At 36.0% G+C, this 26,519-nt stretch overlaps 1 protein-coding gene and 1 pseudogene across 21 annotated transcripts; one reads left to right on the forward strand and one right to left on the reverse strand.

The window, feature by feature from the left end:
* Positions 1-26,519, reverse strand: part of LOC113702884 (ubiquitin-conjugating enzyme E2 20-like) — a 198,893-nt pseudogene that overhangs the window by 60,906 nt on the left and 111,468 nt on the right.
* LOC113702899 (uncharacterized) lies at positions 8,327-25,281 on the forward strand. Of its 21 annotated transcripts, none has more exons than XM_072055123.1 (14): positions 8,327-8,538; positions 11,773-14,584; positions 14,785-14,980; positions 15,068-15,115; positions 15,226-15,287; positions 15,932-16,978; positions 17,360-17,453; positions 17,670-17,719; positions 18,074-18,134; positions 18,884-21,911; positions 22,167-22,255; positions 23,223-23,278; positions 23,566-23,699; positions 23,982-25,230. In XM_072055123.1, exon 2 carries the CDS (start codon positions 11,925-11,927, stop codon positions 12,507-12,509), a length of 585 nt encoding a protein of 194 aa, XP_071911224.1. In that variant the 5' UTR covers positions 8,327-8,538; positions 11,773-11,924; the 3' UTR covers positions 12,510-14,584; positions 14,785-14,980; positions 15,068-15,115; positions 15,226-15,287; positions 15,932-16,978; positions 17,360-17,453; positions 17,670-17,719; positions 18,074-18,134; positions 18,884-21,911; positions 22,167-22,255; positions 23,223-23,278; positions 23,566-23,699; positions 23,982-25,230. The 21 variants fall into 21 exon arrangements, with proteins under 21 accessions (XP_071911224.1, XP_071911154.1, XP_071911186.1 ...); XM_072055053.1 differs by lacking the exon at positions 18,074-18,134 and having other exon boundaries at positions 23,982-24,030; positions 24,965-25,230; XM_072055085.1 differs by lacking the exon at positions 18,074-18,134 and having other exon boundaries at positions 18,884-19,166; positions 20,075-21,911.

Below are 26,519 nucleotides of genomic sequence, written 5' to 3' on the forward strand. Positions count from 1 at the left end.
GGCGTATTATACCCTGCAAATCTTGTCACAAAATCACTATGACTGCCCTGCGTATACGTGAGGAGGTCAATCAGATGTTTACCGCCATTGGGTGGTGCCCGTATCTTGATATCTCCTGCCCTGCTTTTGTTGAGCTGATTCGGGAGTTTTACTCCACCTTTGAGTTCGAGTTGCCTACGAGATACACCGTTGAAACACCAAATGTCATTCATTTCCGTCTAATGGGTAGGGAGTTCAACTTTTCCATTACCCAGTTCAATCTGGCATTTGGATTTATCACGAGAGAGTATGCTGAAACTAGGGAGTATGCGGAGAGTGCCTGTGATTACATAGAGCCATTTCTCTCCCAATACCATGATGTGTGGGAGGAAATGTCAGTCGATCGACACCGCTACGACCCTTCTAGGTCTAGGAGCTCCTTTCTTAAGGATCCTAGTGCCCGCTATGTTCAGCGATTCTTAGCCTACAGCTACTCAGGGCGCAAGGACAGCTCCGGTATACTCTCTCGCCCTGAGTTTTTCTTCCTCTGGAGTATGAAGAACAATATCAAGGTCAACTTGGGGTGTTGGTTGGCTACACAGTTCAAGACTGTTTTGACCAAGAAGAACAAACCTCTGATTCTTGGGTCCTACATTACCCACTTGGCGACGCAGTTGGGAGTTCTTAGTCTGGAGGACCACGACTTACATTTGGCTTTCGAGATGGAGCTCCTGGACGTGAACTGCTTAGAGAAAATGGGAGTCGTCGAGCGCCTACCCAATGGTTTCCACCAGTTTACACCTCCCGGCCCAGTTCGAGCTCCGGGTGCACGGCCTTCAACGCAGGCGGGGCACTCTTCATTCCCTGGGTCGGCCGAGGACACCGCTGGGCCGTCATCTTCTGCGCGACCTCCACCATATGGGTCAACTGAATGGCAACAACTCCAGGAGCGGGTTCAGAATTTGGAGGCTCGAATGCTCAACGTCGACCTCAATGTAGCGGGCATAGCACAGAATTTGGCGCAATTTCTGCATCATACGGGCTTTCCTCCTCCAGCTCCACCTCGCCCACCTCTTTGACCGGATTTCAGGGAAGTGTTTCTGTCCTCTCACCCACTTTTGTTGGTTATTTGTCACATTGAGGACAATGTGTCCTATAGGTGGGGGGGGTCTAATGGGGTGCTAGTGTTTTTAGTTTTCTTTAGTTTTTAGCTTTATTTCTAGTTGCTCATTTTCTTTCTTTCTGCTTGGTGCTTACCTCTCCTGAAAAAAAAAACAGAAAAAGAAAAGAGAAAAAATTGATTGGATGTTGGCTCATTGACTCTAATTCTACTTTTGCCAAGTTTTTAAAATAAGTATGTATCGGGTTGATGTGGTTGGATCCAAGATATCTCCTTGGTGAATATCGGATTGCTTGGCTCTTTTGATTTCTTTGTTAACTTTTCTAGGCGTTGGGAATGACTGTTGGCATTTTAAGGTGAACTGGTCCAATATTGACTCCAGTTCTCCATGTTTGGCAATAATGAGGCGAGCTGCCCCTATGCTTAGTTGCTAGTGTTGGTATTTCGTGTTTTTGGCTTTGTTTGGCTGTGAACAAAACTGGACTGTACTCCGCTATTAGTCACTACTGAGTAACCGGGGATCTGCACCTAAAAGTGTCGATTCTCGCGTCAAAAGGTGGTACTTTCTATGAGTACGTGGTCGTATAGCGGCAGAAGCTGAGTAACCGGGCTCCTTCATCTAAAAATGATGGAGTTCGCGTCAAAAGGCTCCGGCGGCTAGAGACTAAGTCTTCTTGTGTCAAATATTATTATTGCTCGAAAAAAACGTAAAAAAAAAAGAAAAAAAAACACAAAAAGAAAAAAAAAAGAATAAATAATAGGAGATCTTGCTGGTTTATGGACTTAATATGGGGACTTGTGTGAATATTTGGACCATTAGCTGATAAATGTTGCGTGCCATTACTTTTTCTTAGAATAGTTAACCTGGAAATTGAAGGAATTTGCAGTTTAGGGGCTAACCGGGGGGAGGCTTCTTGGATTTTAATCACCAATGCTCGATATATGTCTTTCTCTTGAATATCTTGGCAATATAGGAGATTGGGCAATGGCCATCATCGAATTTTGGTGATTCGTTTACTTTTCTTATGCTTGAGGACAAGCATGGTTTAGGTGTGGGGGGAATTGATAGGTTGCAATTTATTCATTTATTTTATTATTAATTCCTCCTATTACCTGACTTGATGTGGATTTATTTGCTGGATTCTACTCACTTTTAGTATTTGACGTTTATTTCAGGGAGTAGAATATGAATATGATAACAGGTGCCAAATTGGAAAAAAAGATTTCAGATGATAAAGCTTGTCCCAGGGGCACTTTTGGAAGAGGAGATGTCATGCCCATTTTGGTCAATTTCGCAAAGGAATGACGGACGGGGGCTTCTCTTCCTGCTGTGAGCCGCCGCAATTAAAAGGAAGAGAGGAGGATCAGATGAGGGCTGGCTTTATTCTTAGTTTTTCGTCTTTAGCTTAGCAAAAATTCTCGACTTTTTCTTGGACTTACTCTTAGCTTTAGAAACTTACGGATGTCAGGAGAAAGCATTTGTTACTTTGGGCTTTGACTTTTCTTTGTGATTTTGAATCCTGCGCATGGCAGGAGCAATGGAGAATTGCTCTCTTTGACTTTTCCTTCTTGTACCCTTTGAGTAGCCTTGTGCTACGGATGCTAGGAACAATTAAGAAACTCAAGTGTTACCGGTAGCTTTCATTCGCCTTCCATTTGTTCGACGAATTGCGGCTTCCTGAAATGCAGGCAGTGGCCGTGACTTTTGCTGAAATTTCCCGTGGGCTCAGTTCATCAAATATGAACTAATCTCCTCATTCTAGTCAGGAAACGACGGATGCTTTGGGTTACCTAAAAATTGTGAGATCGATTTAATTTAATCTTTCCCTTTTATTTGTTGGTATTCGCATATTTCCTGATTGCTAAGCTTATGGTTATTTAATTAATTGGTTGTCTTGGATCCGGATAATTAATTGATTTGGTAATCTATTGTCAATTAGGGCATTAAATCCGTAATTGTTTAATTGCTCTAAAATAGTGACAACTGGCATGATTAGGTTTGTGTCAGGGGAATACGCGGGCTAATCTAAAATAACCCTGATAGTGCGTTATTTGATTAGAATAGGGCTCCTCTAATACGTAAGGCAATTGGGGAATTAAATTCTACGGGCGTACCTAGAATTATTTCTCAATTAGAGCAGTGATTAACGGGCGTACCTTAATCATCGACACAGTAAGGAGGGGTTGACTGTCATCGCTTGTTTGGCAGTTATAACCTATTTATTAGTAAATAATTGGGATTGCCTTTGCTTATCGATGATCAATTAGGTGAACCATTGCTGAAGTTATTCCTTGGCTAGATCCTTAATTATCATTCATTCGATTTTAGTAATTTGTTAATTAATTTTTAGTAGTTTCTTAGATTTTATTTGAACTTCTTTTATTGTCACCTTCTGCATAAAAACACCCCATTGTCACTGTGAATTTGAAAAGAAACAATTACTCCCAGTCCCTGTGGATTCGACCCTGCTCACCACTGTCTACAGAAATTACTTTTAGTTTGAGCAGGTATTTATTATTGCACAGGCTTCGACGACCTGTCATGAAGCAGCAGTGGGAGCAGTCAACTCACATCAAATGCTTGGCTCCAATTTAGCAAGAGCGGTCCCACCACTCAACGTACAAAACAGCAGCCCAAGGTACAAGAGCTTAAAGCAAACGGATGCACTCGAAATCCCCAACAGTAGAAGCACAAAGTGCTTCTTATATAAATCGCTTGTAAACATTCATTTATAATAAATTTTAGATTCTAAAATTTGAAGAGCAAAAGACCACACAATTGTGGAGTAGAACAAAAAATTTAAAAATCCCGACTGCATAATAACGCTGAAACCCGCAAGCGGGATTCTGTGTTTTCCTATTTCAACGTTAAATCGCTTGTAAACATTCATTTATAATAAATTTTAGATTCTAAAATTTGAAGAGAAAAAGCCTTTTTTCCTTCTCCATCCACACAGCTCTGAAGTACAACAGAAGCTATGAAAGCCAGCTGCACAGCCAGCAGTCGGATGTTCAAATCACCGCAAAAGCTGAAGCAGCAGTGGGAGCAGTCAACTCACATCAAATGCTTGGCTCCAATTTAGCAAGAGCGGTCCCACCACTCAACGTACAAAACAGCAGCCCAAGGTACAAGAGCTTAAAGCAAACGGATGCACTCGAAATCCCCAACAGTAGAAGCACAAAGTGCTTCTTATATAAATCGCTTGTAAACATTCATTTATAATAAATTTTAGATTCTAAAATTTGAAGAGCAAAAGACCACACAATTGTGGAGTAGAACAAAAATTTTAAAAATCCCGACTGCATAATAACGCTGAAACCCGCAAGCGGGATTCTGTGTTTTCCTATTTCAACGTTAAATCGCTTGTAAACATTCATTTATAATAAATTTTAGATTCTAAAATTTGAAGAGAAAAAGCCTTTTTTCCTTCTCCATCCACACAGCTCTGAAGTACAACAGAAGCTATGAAAGCCAGCTGCACAGCCAGCAGTCGGATGTTCAAATCACCGCAAAAGCTGAAGCAGCAGTGGGAGCAGTCAACTCACATCAAATGCTTGGCTCCAATTTAGCAAGAGCGGTCCCACCACTCAACGTACAAAACAGCAGCCCAAGGTACAAGAGCTTAAAGCAAACGGATGCACTCGAAATCCCCAACAGTAGAAGCACAAAGTGCTTCTTATATATAGTATAGATAGAAAACATGGACATGCTGTCATAATTTTAAAAAAAAACTGCTGCGTGCTTTTATTTTTTTGTCTCCATTCCTCAGGTAAAATGCTTGCTAAAGCGACCAAAGACAAAAAGCTGCCCTTTGCTTACTTTGACCGACAAAAAAAAAAAGGAAGAAACTGTAGCCTCGAAGGGATGTTTGAGCATTGGCAGACCAGAATTATTCCATTGAATCTGAACAGTGCAATTGCAAATCAATTAATGTAACTTATTAGTAGTTTATAGGTTGTTACTTATCTGTATTCTTAATGTACAACCAGTTGATCCAAAGTTTATACCTTAACGACATCATGCTCATAACTTGCATTTGAGGGGTTAATAATAAACTCTTTTTTCTTGTCTTGGTGAAAATAGGGTTAATAAAATTTCTTTTTTTGGTGAAAATTGAGTTAATAAAATTCTTAATTTACCACCAGTTCAAACGTGATTCATTCTGAGTTATAGGAGCGTGTAACTTAAAAAAAATCGATTTATCGATCGAATTCGATTCAAATTTGGGAATTTACAAAATCGGTAAAGAGAAAAACGGAAAGGAAATCGGATTTTTTTTTCAAAATATATGAGTTTGGTTTGAATTTGGGAATATGTTTTCTCAAAACGGAATTTTTGATTTCGAATTCACAATGCGAGATCGGAATCGAATACTTAATTCGATTTCAAATTCATATGTGTTATATATATATATTAATATATATGTAATATAAAAATATATATTATATAAGAATACATCTAACTAATAATTATATTATAAAACAATACAATAATAAGTCTAATGAAGTTAGTTGTATATTATGTTATAACTATAAACTTATATTATACAAAAGTTGGCATTTAGTTTAGCAAAACTTACATATAATTACCGAATTAGGTGAAATCGATTATTACCAACTTTCAAATTGAATTCAGAACGAATTCGAATTCAGAATTTGAAACCAATCGAATTTTCTAATATTCAAAATTCCAAAAATTTCAAATTCAAAGTTTCAAATTACCGAATTTGATTTCGATGCACACTAGAGCTAGCAAAAAAGTTCAAAACCTAATAACCCGCCCAACCCGCCCATTAATTTTAAATGATGGGTTGGGTCAATTAGGTTATGGGTTTTGTTGGGTTGGGTAACCCAACTTATTTATTGGGTAGGTTGGGTTTTTTATTTGGGTACCCAATACTCAATTTGTTTAAAAGTAATTCAAAATAATAACTACAATATTCAATACACATATGCCCAACTATTTGTATTTGAACATGTGTTAATAATTCATTGATTAATTTGTATTCAAAATTCTCATATATATATATACATATATATATATATATTTCTTTTCAATTTTAAATAAAAATTAAAATAAAAACTCATGCTTATTTTACTTTTATAACAGTAGTTAAACTTGTTCAACTTCTATAATAATTTATTATGCCTTTTAAGAATATGTTGTTTTCCTCCCATTTTTTTTCTTTTTTTTTGTGTGGTTGTTCTCAAGTTGCTACTTGCTTTTGTTTGTTAATATTTTGTGTACGCAATATAGAGTTTTAAATGTGTTCTAATTGCATTCCTTTTTAATATTTCGTGATTGCTTTTGTTTGTTAATATTTCGTGCACGTATAATATTGTACAAATTTCTTTTCTAACATTTCAGCATTATATAATTTCAGATTCTTCAAATTTACAAATAAAAGCTTACTTTGGAGCAGCCTAATTTTTCACTAATTCAAAATAATGCGATCCCAAAGCGGTAAAAATGTTAGAATAGTTCACGAATTCTCCTCTCATAAACGGGATTTCAACTAAACTTACGACGCACATCATTTTACCCCCTAATTCTAACAACAAACAAACAGTTTGGCTAATGGAATTAATAGATATTCCTATAATTAAGAGAATCTTTAGGTGTTACATTTTTCGGAGAATTACAATTACTTTAAGAAAGTTTTTTCAAATGAGGAGTGTAATAATTGTAATTGTGTGTATTCACATGTTAAATTATGATATAATATGAGCCTATTAACAGCATCGTTAGAAATATCATATTCATAATTAATCGGGCATCCGGCGAAGAGTTGCTCATTAAGATACAAAACAAGCTAGCAGAGTCTTACACAATCCCAAATATAAATTCCCTATATAACATGTCTTATATATTAAGAGTAGATGCACGACACAAATCAAAGTTTTTTAAGGGACACAAAAATTGACAGTGGATCAATGGAAGAGATTATTGAAAAGATTAAGGTGGTGTTTTGTTGGGGGAGGGGGGCGCTATGCTCTTCGTTAAATGTACAATTTATTATCTAAAATTTACAATACAAGCAATATAAAATATTATTCTATTTATGATATGTTTCCAAGGAACTTAAGAAGTGAGTGTGTGTTTGTGTGTGTGAAATACATTTATGTATGTGAAAATGTGTTTATATGTGTGAAAAAAATCTTTTTTGTGTGTTAAAATGTATGTGAAAAAGTTTATGTATGAAAATGTATTAATTAATATGTTTGGTCATATTTGGGTTATAGATTTTGAGATAATCCAATATGACCCAACCCAAAATCAATTCAATCTAAAGTTTGACGGGTTAGGTATAACCCATTTAAGTGAAAATTCAATATTAATCCGCCCAAAACCCGTTCAACCCGCCCAATTGCCAGCTATAATGCGCACTCCTATTGAGTAATTTGAACAGAAAAAAGAGCTTATGTATAGAGGTAAGCTATACTAGTTTGATTTTATGGCATTTATTTTCACATTTATTTTGTTATTCACTTCTTCTTTTTCTTGTGTCGCATTATAGTTTGATAGGCACCTATATCTTGGGAGAATACAAGCCAAATAATACTTATGAGGGCACGTAGAAGGTATTTGTCAATTTCTTGCTTATTTTGTGTGGCAAGGTAAGAGGAAAAGTAGTCGCAGCCAAGTTTTATACTAAAAGCCGTGTTAATTAAGGATTTTGTGATGGAAGAGGAGTTAAAACAAAGTCATTGCTCATGTTTACTTTTCTTCATCATTAGTTCTTTCACATCAAAAAAAAAGTTGAAAAATCTTTGCCTTTCATAAGAGGGATAAGAGTTAGAACATGGGAAGGCAATTGACATATTATGAATAGAGATGTACGCGAGTCGAACTACTCGCGAGTACCTCGGTCAACGGCTTGGCTTGAATTCGGGTTGATCTAGTTCGAGCCGAGTTTCGAACTACTCAATTGTCATTCGAGTCGAGTTTCGAGCCAATATTTTGATGCTCGAGGTTTGTCGAGCTACTCGTCGAGTCGGGTGAATTATAAATAATATATTTATAATTTAAATAATATATATATAAAAAATGACCATTATGGGCATAAGTTATACTGAATTTATAATATGCTCTTCTTTGTAATAAAATTTCATAATGACAAAAAAATAATAACATAATTGTAAAAAGACCTAAAAAGAAAAAATGTCTAGAAAAAGGAAAGGAAAGACGGAAAGTGTGTCAAAAAATTGTGAAAAATTCCAGACTTGTTTCTACTTTCTTCTCTGTTCGAAGAAAGTTGATAAAAAATTCACTTTCTATTCGAAGTACATCCCTTCCAACCACAGACTCTGAGTGATTTAGATCTAAACCCTATCTCCGTTACTCTCAGTCTCTCGCTCGTCGCCGACGCCGTTGCTCGCCGCATCTGTCAGACTCCATCGCCATCGCTACAGAGTGAGCTCGCCACATCTGGTTACTGGTATGTCTGCCTCTGCTCTAATGTAGTATGATTGATTACCGCATCTGGTTACTCCAATCATATTGTGATGCCCCCTGACAAATATTCATGTACCGTGTTTGAGTCCAGAAGAGGAATCTTGATAGGAATACTCCTTTTTGGCTTCTGTTGGATATTGGTGATTTTAATAGCCTTAACATAGGAAACAAGCACCAATCTTGTTTATGGGTAAATTTAAGATGACTGGGATGCATGCTACATGTTTGTCAAAATGTGTAAGAGATGACAGAACGAACCTTATTAGCTCTGGAAAGACTGATACATGTCACAGAAAATCACTTGTTTTTTTTTTTGGTAAGAATCACAGAAAATCACTTGTGATGTTTGCTTAAACCAAGTGACCGGGGAGACCCTATGAGCTGACTGCTATCTAACTTACTGTGCGGAGAAGCAGCTGAATCCTGAATGACAAGAGTTTTCAACTTCATTCTTCTATATCTTGTATTCTTGTTCAAACACTTGTAATTCTGCTGGACTATGGTCCATTTCTGAACCAAGAATATATTTTTCTGACATGTTCTTGTTTAAAGCAGCTTTCTTTAGTTAGTAATTAGTGATATTTGTGGGGAAAAGGAATTTCTGGATAGATCTTGGCATTAGTTTCTTGAATTGAGCTTGTGGTAGTTGGGATATTGTGGCTGTTTAAGATAATTGTTTGTCTCTCAATTTGGTGGCTCAGCTCATGTTTTGCTGAGTTTTGGAATTTTGTGGGGAATTTTGGTTAGTTTGGGTACTTTTGCAGGACTTAGGGGTGTTAAAGATGCTAACTGTGGGAGGTAGAATGTGGATACTTTTGGTTGTATTTGTATCGATGAATCATGGATTATATGCCTCATTTACTCCAACTGATAGCTACTTGCTTGCCTGTGGATCTTCCCAAAACGTCACCTTTTTTGGTCAGACTTATGTTCCACCCTTTTTCCAGTCTACCAGTCAGCCAGAATTTTCCCCAGTAATAGTTCATATAAGCTTGATATTAAGCAAGAAGCAGCCGGCATTGGTCGAATCGAGTCAAAAAGTTTGATTAGACTCGACTTGATAAGGTTTGACTAAAGGTCGAGCCTTATCGAGTCGAGTCTCGAGCTTAAAGGGAGTTTCTCGAATCAAGTCTCGAGTATCGATTTTTTGGACTCGGTCGAGCTCGAGCCGAGCTTGAGCCTAGGTACATATGAGTCGAGTCGAGCTCAAGTATAGCAATACCCGATCTCGATTTGGCTCGATTACATCCCTAATAATTTATGAATCCACGTTGGCAAATCCTTTTTGGAAAGCCTCAACTCATTCGTCATCAACCACTACCTTAACCAAGTTGGAAGATCAACTAATGCAATCACTTGGGAAGTGGAAAATCAATCAATGAACAGAGTCATGCACTCTCTAGACCTTTGTCTTTCTCGGGTCATGCTCCACATGGTAATGTTATCTACTGTCATCACCCAAAAGCAAAAAAGTTAACATGCGTGTTCAAGGTTCGACACTTGAAGAGCTTGCCTTCGCCTTTAAGGATTTTCCTTTCTTTTCTAGAAGAATCAAGACCAAACATGTTTATTAAGAGAACAATTTCCCAATAGTTCCATCCATCCAAAGAATTAAGAGAACATTTCAAGGTGTTAATTACTCACCAATTCCTTCTGAGTGGTTGATTTTAACTAGATTTAATATATCCATGCCTTTTGCTGTCTCACCATGATCTCAATATAGAGAAATATAGACCATTATCAGAAAACTTTAATCTACATATTTTGGTTTAACCATTTTATTTTGTTTTGACTTTTTGGTTAAATAGTTATTAATAATGGCAAAGGTATTATTGTTAATTTGTGACATTTGATAAGAATATTTAGTCATGTCCGGCTGACAGGGGAGGTAAGCGAAATTTCACAAATCTCAGGAAAGCTAAGTGATATTATGAGAAATCTCTGGATGTTTTTGAATTATCCCTTATTACTAACACCTATGAGGTAAAAAAAAAGGTAAACAATAAAACAAGGCGATTGGATATAGCCATAAAGGAGCCAGACAATGGTAAAGTAATTAACGGGGCCAAAGAGTAAAATCAATAAAAAAAAAAATCAAGGGCATTATTGCAAAACGGGCACTTAAATATCCGCCAGGGTTCTTACGCGCGATTGCACACGCAGACGCTCCTCACTGTCCTTCTCTGTATTAGTTTATGCAACCCACAAAATCAACAACAAATTGGTAAGTTCATTTGTTTGTTTATTTAGCTATGAAGGATTTTTTTCTCCCTGTTAAATGGATGATTTATTTATGTTTTAGTTTCTTGATATTGATTGTAGCTTGTGAACCTTTCGCTGCTAATGCCTTATTGTGCCTCTCAAGAGTCCTTTATTTCTTAGCGGTTAGCGTTTGTCATAACAATTTGTTTCTGGTGATTGGATTTTATTTTGTGCTTAGACCTATTGAAGTTCAATGAAATTGTTAGTTTTGGAGCCTGAGTTATTTTATTTTATTTTTTGGCTGGAACTGGTCTGAAACCTGAATGAAGATGGATGTAAGATTTATTCCCTAAGTTGGCTGTTAAGGTTTCTTTTGCGTGTGAGTGAACTATGAATGAAAATAATCCAAAAGTACTTGCACTTGTTCCTTACTTAAGCCCTCGAATGCCTTTCCTAGTTTCTCTTTCTCCTTTGATTTATTGAGACATTGGATAGTTTGGATTTTGAACAAGAAAATCTTGCAAGGGTACTTAATATTGAATCGATTGGTATATTTTGCTCATTAGCTTTTCGGAAGGGTTAGGTTCATTCCATAAGTTGACCACTCTCTTTAAAGATTGTTCCTTTGTAATATTTGATTTCAAGCAAGAATGCGGCCTAATACCAAACATAATCCAAAAAACATTGTTTAGTATTTATTTGTTGTATGCCTTGTCTGCCATGCTCTGGGTATATGCATGGAAGTCAATTCCTAGAATGCTACCATTTACCAAAGCATTCTTGCATGTGGTCTTTTTTCCCAAAGCACATTCATGCAAAAATATTTATCAAGCATGCTAGCCAATGGCATCAGATTGATGGACTGAAAATTTATGAGTGGTAAATGGCTTGCAATACTGGATGTCATATTGTTGATTAGTCTTCTTATACCAGTAGGATTTCCATATTCCAGAATGAGATGATAGTCCCTGAAAATATGAATGAGACTGACATCTTCCCCATTTCTTTTCTTAAGGTGAGAAGCTCACTGGAAATAGGATGTGAAGCTTCTATACGGGAAGGAAGGATTACATTCATTTGCTGCATTTAGTGCTACAAGTGCCAAAGGGCACTGCTCCGCCAGAAATCATCCTTAAATATTTATTTTTTTGTAACTATCTTCAAACCATGAAGCTTTCTGTAGTTTTCAAATCCTTGCGTAGCTATCCCGCTCTTCGTGTGGTTACCGGCCCTCTACAGTCTCGTGCATTTCAGCCTGATTTCATTCCCAGGGATCCCAAATCGAAGCCCGTAAGACACAAGTATCCTGCTTTCTATGATCCTTATGGCCCTAGACCCCCACCTTTAGATAAGATCATTCGGCTTGCAGAACAGATTGCGGCCCTGTCTCCTGAAGAGCGTAATGTGATTGGTCCCACACTTAGAGACAGACTAAGGCATCCTAAGATTCAACCAGTTTTAGTGGAGGGCATGGACTTGGGTCCTCAGGGAGGGTCTGGCGTTGGGTCTTCAAAGGCTGAGGAGAAGAAGGTAGAAAAAACTGCATTTGATGTCAAGTTAGAAAAGTTTGATGCTGCTGCAAAAATTAAGGTGATCAAAGAGGTTCGTGCTTTCACAAATTTGGGGTTGAAGGAAGCCAAAGATTTAGTTGAGAAAGTACCAGTTTTAATTAAGCAAGGTATCACTAAAGAAGAGGCAAATGATATTATAGAGAAAATCAAGGCTGTAGGGGGAGTTGCTGTTATGGAGTAGATTTTCAACGAGTTTTGTATGCTTTCTTTGAACTGTTATCAAAGTTCTGTTGCCAGTTTTTTGCTCTGATAGACAAACAATTGCCATTCTGAAGATGTTGTTCTTGCATATTCAAAAGAATGAAACTTTCCTTGCTAGGTAGAGGAGGACCATTATGTTTTCCTTCAAATTTGGTTTTCATACTTGATATTTTGTGCTGACCCTTAATGGGATTTTGTGATACGGATGGGCCACGAGGGAAATGGGCTTAACAGATGTCTGGTTTGTGTAAAATTGCTTGTGTATAATATTGGAATTATTGCTAATTTAACTGTGGTTGCAACTTACAAGTAGTATGTTTGCTTCAGCATTTGAACATGGTGGTTGACTTTTTAGTGGCCGGAAATGGCCTCTGTCCATTTTTGAGATGTCCAAACAGTTACATTTCAGGCTTTTGCCAGGTATGGAAATTCTGGAATTGAATTATGAACTCTCAGAATGCGATTTTCAATTTAACTGATTAGGTGTAATGCCTCAGCAATTAATAGACCCACACTTTAGTAGATAACATTTTTAGCATCTTCGTGCAGTATTTGTAAATATTTCCTGAGCAAATATGAGATGTATAACCTTCATTGTTGTAGTCGAATAGCATTCCTAATTGACCAATTGTTACTGGTCAATTAATTCATGATTCATCTTAACTTGAAAGCAGTAGTAGAGTAAATAAACATGATTGTGGCCCAAGTTTTCAGTTCTTTGGCTAGATGACAGTTAATATACGACTATGGTCTTGATTCTTCAATTCTTTGGATGGATGGAACTATTGGGAAATTGTTCTCTTAATAAACATGTTTGGTCTTGATTCTTTTAGAAAAGAAAGGAAAATCCTTAAAAGGCGAAGGCAAGCTCTTCAAGTGTCGAACCTTGAACATGCATGTTACCTTTTTTGCTTTTGGGTGATGACAGTAGATAACATTTCCATGTGGAGCATGACCGAGTCTAGAGAGTGGATTGGATGACTGTGTTCATTGATTGATTTTCCATTTTCCAAATTATTGCATTAGTTGATCTTCCAACTTGGTTAAGGTAGTGGTTGATGACGAATGGGTTGAGGCTTTCCAAAAAGGATTTGCAAAAGTGGATTCATAATATGTCAATTGCCTAACCATGTTCTAACTGTTATCCCTCTTGTGAAAAGCAAAGATTTTTCAACTTTTTTTTGAGAAGAACTAATGGTGAAGAAAAGTAAACATGAGCAATGACTTTGTTTTAACTCCTCTTTCATCACAAATCCTTAATTAACACGGTTTTTAGCATAAAACTTGGCTGCTACTACTTTTCCTTTTACCTTGCCACACAAAATAAGCAAGAAATTGACAAATACCTTCTACGTGCCCTCATAAGTATTATTTGGCTTGTATTCTCCCAAGATATAGGTACCTATCAAACTATAATGCGACACAAGAAAAATAAGAAGTGAATAACAAAAGAAATGTGAAAATAAAAGCCATAAAATCAAACTAGTATAGCTTACCTCTGTACATAAGCTCTTTTTTCTGTTCAAATTGCTCGACAGGAGTGTGCATCGAAATTAAATTCAGTAATTTGGAACTTTGAATTTGGAATTTTTGAAAATTTGGACATTGGAAAATTCGATCGATTTCAAATTTGATTTCACAAATTCTAAATTCAAATTCGTTCCGAATTCAATTTGAAAGTTGGTAACAACCGATTTCACCTAATTCGGTAATTATATGTAAGTTTTGCTAAACTAAATGCCAATTTTTGTATAATATAAGTTTATAGTTATAACATAATATACAACTAACTTAACAAGACTTATTGTATTGTTTTATAATATAATTATTAGTTAGATGTATTATTATATAATATAAATTTTTATATTACATATATCTTTATAATATATAAGAAGGCGCTTTGGGTTCCTATTCATTGCAATTTCATCTGCTCACTTCAGGGGCATTTTTGTCCTTTTAGCTTTTCATCTGCTCACTTCATCTGCTTATTGCAAGTCTTAGCCTCTTAGTGGAACATTGGGTGTTTGCAGCATTAACAAGAAGCATTAATGAGACGTAATGTTCATTTTTTGGAGCCAGCTCATTTTGCGTTGTTTAATTACATTTTGCTCCTTCAAAATACTCATTGAATGGACTATATATTTTCAACTTATGTCTAACATAGTCATTTTACAATAGCTTTTTACTTTTGCTGTCAGACTTTAGAAAATTGAGCCTTCTCTTCTCCTGTTCTGTTGGTTTTGCTCGCTTTCCAGCTTATTGTTCTTCTCAGCTTCTTCTCGCTCTCTCTGTCTCTGGTTCCTGCCGAGAAGAAAAATGGCGTTTGGAGCCAGGAACGAGCAGGAAGTCAGAGGGATCGTGAATCCTCGCACCGACAAAAGAGACTACCGAAGAATCGTTCTTCACAACGCTCTCGAGGTCCTCCTCATCAGCTATCCAGAAACTGATAAGGTACTAAATTTCAATCCATCCGGTTTCTTCTTTTTCACCCTGCTTAATTTCTTTTGTTGATTTAGTATTTAATGAATGTTGGAGTAGGTTCTTTTAGTGATCCAGAAGGTCTTGAAGGCCTCGCGCATTTTCTTGGTATGATATTTTGATTTATTTTCTACTTAAACAAAATTTTGGCTTTTCTTTGTTTCTTCGTTCAGCTTTATCATTTTCCTTAAATAATTTTGGGTTTCTTCATTCTCTAGGTCTATGCAGCTGCTACTGTCTTTCTTGTACCATTTTTGGAGAGGAAAGGAAATTTCCTGAGGTGAACTTCAATTTCATTATTTTTGGGTTGTTTTCTTGCGTTGCTTAGGTAATTTCTTTTAACCATGTAATGCATCAAAATTCATAAAAACTCAATAATTTTACAGAAATTTGAGGAAAGTTTCATGGTTTTAAGTATCTTTTACCTTGTTTCGCTTTCAATCTATATGTATGGTAAATCACCCTTGCCGGAAGTCATAAAAGATTTCCTGTTTTGCTTTAAAATATTTGGCTATGGGTTCAACATCAATTTTACACTACAAGCTTCTACTTTATCCCGGTGGTTTCCTTAATGCTTTATACAACTCCACTTTTCTCGCCGTTATTTTTGGGCTTGCAAATTTTGTCTGCCGCTCTGATTGTAGTGTAATTTTTCCCTCATTTCTTGGCGGATTCTAATGCCTAATGTACTGGGTCCCCCTTTTTTTCAAAAATTTTGATTTTGTTATTGGTTTCTTTTTTGGACAAAAAAACTTCATTTATTTCAATGGACTTAAATTGATTTATCCCTTTTTTTTTATTTTTTCCCTGAATAAGAGAATTTTTTTCCCTTCCCTAAATTCTTAAATTTATATGCTGATAGGAAAATTAACATATTTAGATTATCTACTAATTGCGTTCTTTTGTTTATTTGATTCTATGAAGAGATTGTTTTCCTCAACAAGAAGGTGCTGGTTGAAGGTTAGGAAGTTAGAATAGAAACTTCCACGGGGTTGATACATTTGCTTGTGAAAGTTAAAAATAACATATTGAATAGTTGTGCCTTATAATTTTCTTTGCCTTTTCTACTCTCGAATTATGATTTGGACTGGGGTAATTTCTTTTCTGGCCTGTTATTTCTTTTTTCTTTTTTCCAGTTCTCTTAGCTCTTCAAAGAGCCTATTACTTTGGTTATTATTATAGCATGGTTAGGTTGGACATTTTGTTTCTTCAATTTAATGGGTAGATTTTACAAACTTACTTTTCTTCTTTGCATCTTAATCTTCATAACATCTCATTAATGTTTTAAAAACTAGAAGATCAAATTTTTAGCAAATGCTTTTACATTTTGAGCATTATCATTTAATTACGTGGCCTTTGTTCTAGAAGCGTTTGTGAGCAAGTTGGGTAAAGCAGAGTTGACAACTGAACTATGTGGTTCATTGCCTACAATAGTAGTCGATTCTGCCCGTAGTAATTGTAAGATAAAACAGCCAAGTTTAGTCTGATAATAATTGTTTATTTATACTTTTTTGGTTTTTTTTTTTAATATTATTGACAATATCTTACTTGTGCTTTTATTTCCTTTGTATGTGAATTTGCCAAATGAGATTTTTAAAACCCTTTTTTCTATGGTTAGTCATTATTGGTGAAGTCATTTTGTTTAGTGTATGTGGTGTATGGTTCTTGGTATCTCAACGTTATAGTATTTAAATGTGAAAACAGTTTGAAAAAATGGAAGGAATATCTACTGAAAGGAGAAAAAAAATTTAACTTTTCAGGTTGTGAATTTTTTTGATTTATTTCCCTGTCATTTTTCCAATTTTACACTAGATTGGACCTTCAAGTTTCTGCTTCCTTTTCATTTCTTAAATTTTTGCTTACTTCTTTAGTTTTTCTGCTCCTCATAATCTTAGATTGCCGCCTATTTGATAGATTGAGGAAAATCACAAGGAAATACTAAAAGGAGGAGAAAAAGATTTAGCTTTTCAGGTTATCGTCTTTTCTTTTTATTTTGCGGTCATGTTTCTAGATTACCTTAACTTTGAATTTCAAATTTCTGATTTATGTGCTATTTGTGGTTTTGACGAAGTTTTGGTTAATGTTGAAATTGTTAATTTTACCAATTTCTGAATCATATATGAAGCTGGGAGGTTCAGTTTGAATTATTCTTGGGGAGGATATCTTTTCTCATAATGGTTATGCATTATACTCATTAACAATGCATTGTACTCAAAAAGACTTCTTTTTTGGTCTCTTTGTTTTTCTTTTTTGTAAAAAGGGCTTGATTTTGTAATCATGCTGTTGATTTTGCAAAAAAAAAAAAAAGGTTTAGAATTTTCCTTATTGGTATTTTGGATGTGGAGGAAGCAGAGGAATAGGATGTGGAAGAGTAAATAAACAGAACCCAGTGAGTTTGGGAGAACGAAGTAGCTTGCTCCAAGCCTGTACATCTACTTTTGAGAAGGTACACACATCAGCTTGATATTCATTGTTTTATTGAGCATATACTGCTACAAGAAAATTTTCAAGGTCACGTGTGTTTCTTGTTTCTAAAGAAATTTTTTCTTAATTGCCGTACTGTGAAAACTTGTATCTGCTGAATGGGTATTCGTTTTGTTAGTTTTGCTACTATCAGATTTCCTTTGTTTCTAATGTTTAGGATTCTAATTTTCTGCTGCAGATGGTTTGGACTTATAAACCCAAGATGTAGACAGAAGCTTGAACTAGCTGGTCAGTGATTACAGTTTTTTTATAGGGAGTTACATGTAATTCTTGGAGTTCTATTATAGGAAAGTGACTCTATTTGTCTATTTTTTTTTCAAGTTTACTGAATTCAGAGGTGTACACAGACCCTAACTGGAGTGATAGAGGCTTTTAACATATATCACTCTTCCAAGTTTGAATATCCATTCGTTTCTATCGGTTTTATTCCGGCAAAATTAGTCGAAAGACTGTATTAGAGAACTGAATAGATGGTTTCTAACAGAGTTTGGTTGTAAATTGAAGTCAATTTATTTACTAGAACTGGTTGTTGATTATTGCAAGCCTTAGCCGAATGTTAGTGGAACATTGGCTGTTTTGCAGCATTAACAAGAAGCATTAATGAGATGTGATGTTCATTTCTATCAGCCAGCTCATTTTGTAGGTAAAGATTTGAGTTGTTTGATGCTTCTACATCAGTTAATTCTTTGGAGAAGTAGTTGTTACTGATGAAAAAAAGCAGTTGATAGCTTTAAATTGAATGCTTCCAAAATTTTGGTGTGATTTTCTAAGTATATAATCTGTTTCTTAGTGAGAGTTGAATTCTGATAATCAGCGCATGAGACACTTTTTTGCTGATACCATGGTGACATTTGCATATATGCATCAATCTACACGTGTGTGTATGCATATTATATATGTATATGTGTATTTATACACATATGCATACATATCATGTACAGGCAAAGATGCAAAACAAAGTGAGCGTGTGCATAGATATGTATAGGAAATGGAATGTAGTGTTCTGGGTGTAGCTTATTCACCTCTGCTTATATGCTCATATTGTCATACGTGCATTAAGGTTAAATTTTGTTACTGATTGCAAGGGAATATCTTTGAAACTCTGAATTTGCCAGGTACAGTTCAAAATTTGCACCCGTGGTGTATTTGAGATTTTTGAGGGCCGATTTTCTGTTATATTTTAAAATTTCTTTGTTGTTACTAGCAATAAAAGTTGTTTAATAGTCCAAATTCTGTAAACAACCTGCTATATTGCTGAATAATGTTACAGAGAGAAGTGTTGAATTCTAGAGGGGCAACCCTCTCTTTTGTTCTGTACTTTAGTTGCTGCCTCTGATGCTAAGCGAATTTTGTTCTGATTTTAGGCTTCTGAAGAGCTTAGCTTTTTTGCAGCTAGCACTGATTTTAGGCACTGGAGAAAGAAGATAGTGAAGATGGAAATAATTCTGATTCTAGCAGTTATTCTAATGATAATGAGGACGAAAGGCCGGAGAGCAAATCTATCACCACCTCTTGGCCTCAAAGTTACAGGTGGTATCATCTTATCGCACATATCTATATTTGTTTCTTTCTACATCTAGCTATGGTGTTCTCTACGTTTGTTCTGTTCTTGTTCTGCAGATTCTGTATTTAGCAGTGAAGCACTTGGTTTCTTGAAAGCTGTTATATTTATATGGTACCGGATGTTTAGCTTTACCTATTCATTTTTGGCTAGGAGAGATATTTAGAAATGGGATTGAAATGCTTTCATCATTCATATTTTGGAGCTTCTTCAAGTATTTTCATTCTGTTTCGGCCATGAATATCAATAGTTTATGAGTTTGAATGGATCCAGTAACATCAGTAAAGGATAGCTATGGGCTTAAGGTAGGCTATGTAATGTTATCAAAAGGCCAGAGCATTTTATGTCTTCCCTGGATCCTTCTTCAGCTTAGCGGAACTTGGTATGATGCACTTATATTGCTGACTACTGCCTCTATTGAAAAGATTTTCCTTCGTCATGAGGGACTGGTGGTTAATCCCTGTGAACCATCTTTGGAAGTGAATTGTCGTTACTACATTTATCAATGGTAGAAACCATATTTTGGATATTACCTTTCATCGAACCGCTGATTCTGGAAGAGAAGTTTCCAAACCACATCCAGAGTATTCATTTCATGGGCTTTAGACTGAACCAATTTCCATAACTTTGGTGTGTCATAACATCTGGCCAGAACTATACCAACTTTTAGACCGTCTGCTAGATATTTTGATTGAAATAAGTGCCAGAGATCCACTCTCCTCCTCCAATCATGTACCAGCGTTTCTTATTTGCATCAGTTTTCAGTTGTTTTTGGAGAGGATAAAACATACTGGTTTGATCAAGAGTACAACCATCACTCCCTCATGTGCAATTCTACCAGCTGCAAATAATTTGGCTCTTAGCTTTTAAGATTTAGAATCAATTCCAATGGTTCTTTGTTAATTTGTTTTAAACTTGCACAACTGGATTATATATTTGAGAAATGGTTACATTAGTCATCTCACTTGGACTGTGTTCAAACTCTGGTTGATAATGCTTGGTATCTCATATCCTTGTATCAGGCAGTCCATCGATTTATACAGCAGTGTACCATCTCCAAGTCTTAACTTCCTGGGGACGCCTACGTTATCACGTTTAGGCAGCTCATTTATCTCTTCTTCATTAACAAGAAGATACACTCCTGAAGTACTCCCTTCTTCGCAAAAACCTCTATTACCACCAGTAGCAAATGCACGGCAGCCACCAGAAAGGCGTAGTTCACTTTAAATTTACACAAGCAGTATGAGCCTGTCTATGGTGAATCAGATGGCTTCTATTAGCGATGTCTTTTTCATGTCTGCAAGATAACAGTATCTTTGCATGGCTGATTAACTGTTTGAAAGCTGAATTTTGGTTTTCAGAAGGCCACAGCCAAAAGCTAATTTGTGTATGTCGATAGCATGCTTGGTTTTCATCTAAAGTTGATATGACTGGTGCACATACCTAATCTTATGGTGCAAGAAATGATGATTTTTATGCCTCGTTTATGAGCTTTTCCTGTCTTACCTTATTTACCCAGTTGCTTCATTTATGAAAGCTTCTTTCCTTCATTTAAGTTATATCTTGGACATCAGATGCCAAGATATCTGCTCTGTCTGTTTGAGATTAGGCAGTTGCATATAGTTCCTGTCAAATGCTTTTGGCTTGAGCTTAGGATTTTCTTGGTGTTGATATTGGTCAACGATCCACTTTAGATGCCTCTTCCGTCTGTTGTTGCAGACTTATTAGTCACAGCTCATTTGAAGCTCATTTATCCCTCGGAGTTAATTTTGCAATGGGAGTGTCTGACCATTGAATTGTGCAGGTTGCAGAGGCTCTGCCCCTTGGTGATGCATCTGTGGATGCTGTAGTGGCCACACTTGTCCTATGTTCTGTCAAAGATGTTGACTTGGCGCTGCAAGGTAGGTTAATTCCTGTATGAGACACTCAAACTTTGGTAGATAAAATTTACAATTTTAGCATGCAGCATCTAAAGGTTTTTCAACATAAGTAGATAAAGAGCGAAGGGCTGTGGTGACCTGGAGGTTTTTCGTCGTCCTCTCACGTGCCAATCATGTGAGTCACCAGCCTTTTTTTTTCCGCGCAATGCGCCAGACGTCTGCATATACTTCCTCTCTAGGGTTTTCGTAAATTTCCTCCGCTGCCGCCGCCTCTCTTCTCTTCTTTCTTTTCTCTTCTCTTTTTTTTCCCCGTTGCTTCCTCTTCCTCTCTCCTGTCTGTATTTTTTCCTCAGACTCTCTCCGTTCCCTCCTCCTTCGCCGCCACATCATCTCCCTCTCCGACACCCAACATCACAAGCACCCCATCTCCCACCAGCCCTGGGATTCTAGGACTTCCAATCCCTCCGCTAAATCCTCGCCATCATCAACATCTTTCACTGCCTTCCTTCCTAGATCTCCACTCCCTCGCCCTTCATCTCCTCAGACTCTCTTCGTTCCCTCCTCTGCCACCATATCATCTCCCTATCCTCTATTAGCTACCTAAAGGATGCCCGTAAGGTGTTGGATGGAATGCTTCACAGAGGCGTCGCTTTGACTATAGTTGGTTTTGGTGTGTTCGTAAGTCCACTTATACCCTCTCCTCTAAAAAGAGGTTGTCAGTCCCTTCTCTCTCATTCTCCGATCAACTGCAAAGCTAATGTTTCCCCGATTCTCCCTTAAATTTTAGAAAATTTTTGGGCTCTCCGGGACTGCAAAATCTATGGCTCTTTTATCTGCCCACGGATTTGCTTGCAGTTGCCGAAAAGCCTTACATTCAATAGATCAATATAATTTCACAGTGTTCTGTATATATCTCTAAGTTTTTTAGGAATTTTAGTTTCAGAGAATCAACGACTGTTACTGCAGCCATGGATTAGAGGTATCGTTTATTTTTTGTAATTTTAAAAAGTTTTATGTTCTTTGAGTCTTCTTACTATTTTTATGTATTTTTGTGCTTCGTTTTTTCCTCTTTGTATTTCTTCTTGTTATATATATTTTTTTAAAATTTTATGTTCTTTGATTTTTGTTACTATTTTTATGCATTTTTTTGATTAGTTTTTTTTTCCTCTTTGTATTTCTTCCTGTTAATGGTGAATAAACTGAAAGTTGATTTTTTGAAATTTTGATATTGCAGATTTAAAATGCTCGATTTGCCTAGAGTTCAGGTGGCAAGGAAGCTTTGATTTTGATGCCCAGAGTTAGAAAGCCTAATTATACCTTTGTGTAAGGTCCAGCTCATAGTTATACATTTATTCATTTCTTGTTTCTTTCATCCGAAAAAGTTTGGGTTTGAATGAACAAGCTGACCATCCATTTTCTTTTCTTTGACTAAAGTTCCTTCATAATACCTGTTGGCTATGATAATCTCATTGATCAGATAGCCTAGATGATAACTTACCCATTGCTTCAGTATAGTACTGTGCAAAAGTATATGTAATGTGCTTCAGTATGTTAACTGAAATTGAGTTGCCAAGGGTTTCATCTTGCTTCAAACATATAGTAAAAATCGCACTCAATAAACATAAAATACTTAATTGATAAGTGGTCCTAGAAGGATGATTACAAGTATAAACTTTCAAAAGTACTACACCATGACAGCAAGATTAGAGAGGGCAGGACTGAGGGAGTTTGCCGGGTGGCGGAAGAGGAAATGTTGCTGTAACTCTTCTTCCTAGGCTTTCCCATTTAATGTGGAATAGCTATGCAACTCAATTGCTTGGTTAGCCTCTCTCTTTGCCTGGCACAAGAAATTAATAATCTTCCCTTAAAGCTCATCCATAATTTTGCCATCATCTTTATTAGCACTGGAAGAACTAAAACTTCAAGATCCTAACTGTCAAAATGGTAGCTACTTTTTTGGGTCTAGCTGAATCCTATTCCCCTGTCTTGATGTTTTATATAGATAATTTCAGATTTTTTGTATTCTCATTTTCTGTTTCGGTGTATTTTTAGCAGTTAGAAACGAAGAGATCATAAGTAAACATAATAGGTTTTTCTCCTCCTAGAAAAAAGAAACCCTCCTCTTGTTTGGCCAAGCACTGTTCTGATAATGATATTTCTCTCCCCGTGTCCATAATTTTTCGAAACAAAGGAACCAAAAGGAACAGACATTTTCTTTTTTTCCAATCCTTGAGTTTTTGGCTTTTCAAATAATATGCCTAATAAATATGTTATGATTTTGTTGCTGTAGAGAGATACTGCTCTTCGTTTCCTGTTGCAATACTTACCAGAATATGCAAATCCAAGGTATGTTCTTGTGCATTCTCAAAATGCAGCATTCATTTGAGCTAATGAATCCTTTGCTCATAGCTAATGAATTCTTTATGGTATGTACATCAAGGGATGAATGATGATTACAATTGGTATAAATGATGTAGAACTACCTGTTTTAGTCATCCTTTAATTGTGTTTGTTTTCTTTTCCTAATTTTTGTGCCATTTCTTTTGTTTTGTTTATTTTTTGGCTTATTCTGCGATTGTTTTGTGCCACAAAGTTCAGTAATTGTTATACTCATCTTTCTGTTGATTATGTAGGTTATTCTTCTGTGCTCAACAGAGGTTGTGCTGCAGCGAAGTGTAGCCCTTTTATGTTACGGGATTTGCTTGCCTGAAGTGTAGTGAATTTGGGCAATCCCTGATAAGTCACCAAAGACTGATGCAATGAACATGTTAGTATCATCTGTTAGGTCAATATCAAAGCAGCACCTGTATTAACATAGATTTGCAATTGAGTAATTAGAGCCCCTCTATCACCTGTTCTATTTGTTTTTTACTATTTTTTCTTCTATAATGTAGCTTGAACGTCATGATAGAACTGTTATAGGAGGGTATTATATCAATATACAACTATTGGTCTCATTAGGGAGTGGAAAATATTGTAGTACATGCTATGATTTGTGTACAGATTTTTTCCCCATCATATTCATTACTCTTATGATGTATATTTGCAGGCAATCACTCTGCCAAACTGCCAGAGAATAGTTACTCATGATTGCTGAGGTTAGTTTCCACCATGAAATGTGAATGGAATGCCAAAAAGTTAATGACTTTTGTTCTTTTTTATATATTATGGACCAATCGCAAGATTAAAATTACAGTCAGTTTTCTTTGTTTTGGTTGCTTGTTGAGTCATTCCAAATGGAATGCCAAAAAGTTTGACTTACTTTTGTTCTTTTTATATATAATGGACTGATCGCAAGAGAGAAATTACAGTTAGTTTTGTGTTGGCTGCATGCTGAGTCATTCCTAATGTCTATTTTTTTGCTTTGTTTTAGATGTTTGGTGTGTTGCGATTATTACTAGTGAAGTTGCACTTGCTGACAGCCTCAAATCTTCTGTTTTCTCATGAATTTTAGTTTAATTTGGTTGATCTTGTGGAAACTGATAGAATATATATATTGCCAACAAAAATGCAATTTTTCCCTAGATTCAAAGAAGGTTAACTGTCAAAGGTTAATGGTTGTGTTTTCATATGGCTATAAATAATGAAATTTTTTCTAAAATCACGGTCAATGTTTTGAGTATGTTTGAACTTCATCCTTGAGAAAAAAACCAGATTTTCAATAAAATAAGTTCTTGTTGATAAGAATCCAATTTTCAATGCAGTTTTGAATTTTGTTTGAGTTTGTACCTCAGATATTTGAGTTGAATTGCTTTTGGTATTTGACATTGTGACATATGGAGGAAATTTTGTGCTTGTTGTCTATTGATTTTGTATGAAACTGAAATTCTTTGTGTGTCTATTTTTCTATTGAAGGAATAGAATTTGGATTGTTAAAAATGACGTTCTTAATGGTTGTCATGGTCTTATGCATACCTTACATTGTGGGGCTGATCCTTTGCAATGGAGTCGAGAGACAAATTTACATTGTGGGGTATATTGGCTATTTAATCTTATGCTGTTTATGATTATCCTTGTGATTTTTTGCTTCAGAATGTTGAAGTGCAGGATCATGTGGTAGAGTAGCTAAGAAGGGGGAATCTGTTGTGCTGTGTTAGGCATTCATGTAGTCTGATTAGGAGTGCGACTCAATGTTAAATTGATTATTGTAATTTTTTAATCTGTTTAGTCTTTTTCTAGAGAACAGTTTAGTAGATGTTTTTAGTTAATGTGTAGATATCATTCTTATAAAGAATTCAACCACAAATATTTTGTAGTAGTTAGGTTGTTGATTAATATGGCTCAAATGCCATTTAGTTTGTACGTGGCTTAATTTTTTATAAGTATTTATGTACAATTTTTTTTTTTTTTTTTTTTTTTTTTTGCATTCTATGTTAATCTGTTTTGTGGGTGATCATTTGTAACAGCCAAAATCTTGACTTGCAATTAGTGGTTTATGTGTTAAACTACAGCCAAATAATGATTTCTAGATAAATTACTATTTTTAATACCTCATATATTATGCTTTTTGGTCAATATAAAACTGGCCAGGGCATTTTCGATTTCCATCGCGCGAAGCGCGTTTGTGCCTCCTAGTCTTAAGAAAATATGAATGGTCTACTTCTTGTTGGAAGAACATGTCATATACGCCTCAGTGGCTAGGTTTGTACTGCTCAGTGTATATCGAGTGGAAAAGAAGATAGCAGGGGCTAATACACATTCTAGTAATTGTTTTCAGAGATTATGAGGGTGCTAAAGCCAGGTGGGCTCTGTGTGTTTGTGGAACACGTAGCAGCAGAAGGTAATAAAGATGTACTTCCTATTTGCGATAATGAAAGCTTTTATTTCATGTTAACTTCTCTGCCACCTCCATCTAACTGAATTATAACGTCAAAGCCTTGATTTGTCTGTTTTGCTGGCAGATGGAACAATTCGGAGATTTTTCCAAGGGATTCTTGATCCTTTGCAGCAGTTTGTTGCTGATGGCTGTCACTTCACTAGAAAAACTGGAGAAGTTATTGCTAAAGCGGTCTTCTCATCTGTTGAACTTCAGCGGGCATTTGTGTCTTCTGCCTCAATAGCAAATCCTCAGGTTTATGGGATAGCTCGCAAGTAGCCTAGATTAATGTTATGCCACATAAAATATTCCTGCTGCAAACCTTGGAATAATTATTTGAATACTGAGTGTGTCTAGTGTATTTGGATAGAGTATCATTTGAAATATTATTTAAAATAATTAATGTAGCACTTTTTGTGATGTGATGTATGTGAGATAAAAATTAGTTGAAAATATAAAAAGGTGGATTGGAAAATGTGTTTATGATGCAAGCGAAATATTATTTGAGATAAATTTGCAATCCAAACACCAGTTACACATTCCAACCATTACTTATACTTGTTGTACTACTCTATTGTAATACATTCCAACCTTCATCAGAATCAGTAATAAATTCCAACTATTGCAATTCTCTTATTGTACTACTCTTTGTGGTCCAAGCGTGGTGGTCCTTACCAAAGATGGCAGATGCCCGAAGGGTGCCATTTCCATGTAAAAGTTGAAAAAAGAAAGACAAAGCTCTCAAGGTAGTGGATGGCTTTGATTCATTTA

This window comes from Coffea arabica, chromosome 1e (genome assembly GCF_036785885.1).
Source record: "Coffea arabica cultivar ET-39 chromosome 1e, Coffea Arabica ET-39 HiFi, whole genome shotgun sequence".
NCBI lineage: Eukaryota > Viridiplantae > Streptophyta > Magnoliopsida > Gentianales > Rubiaceae > Coffea > Coffea arabica.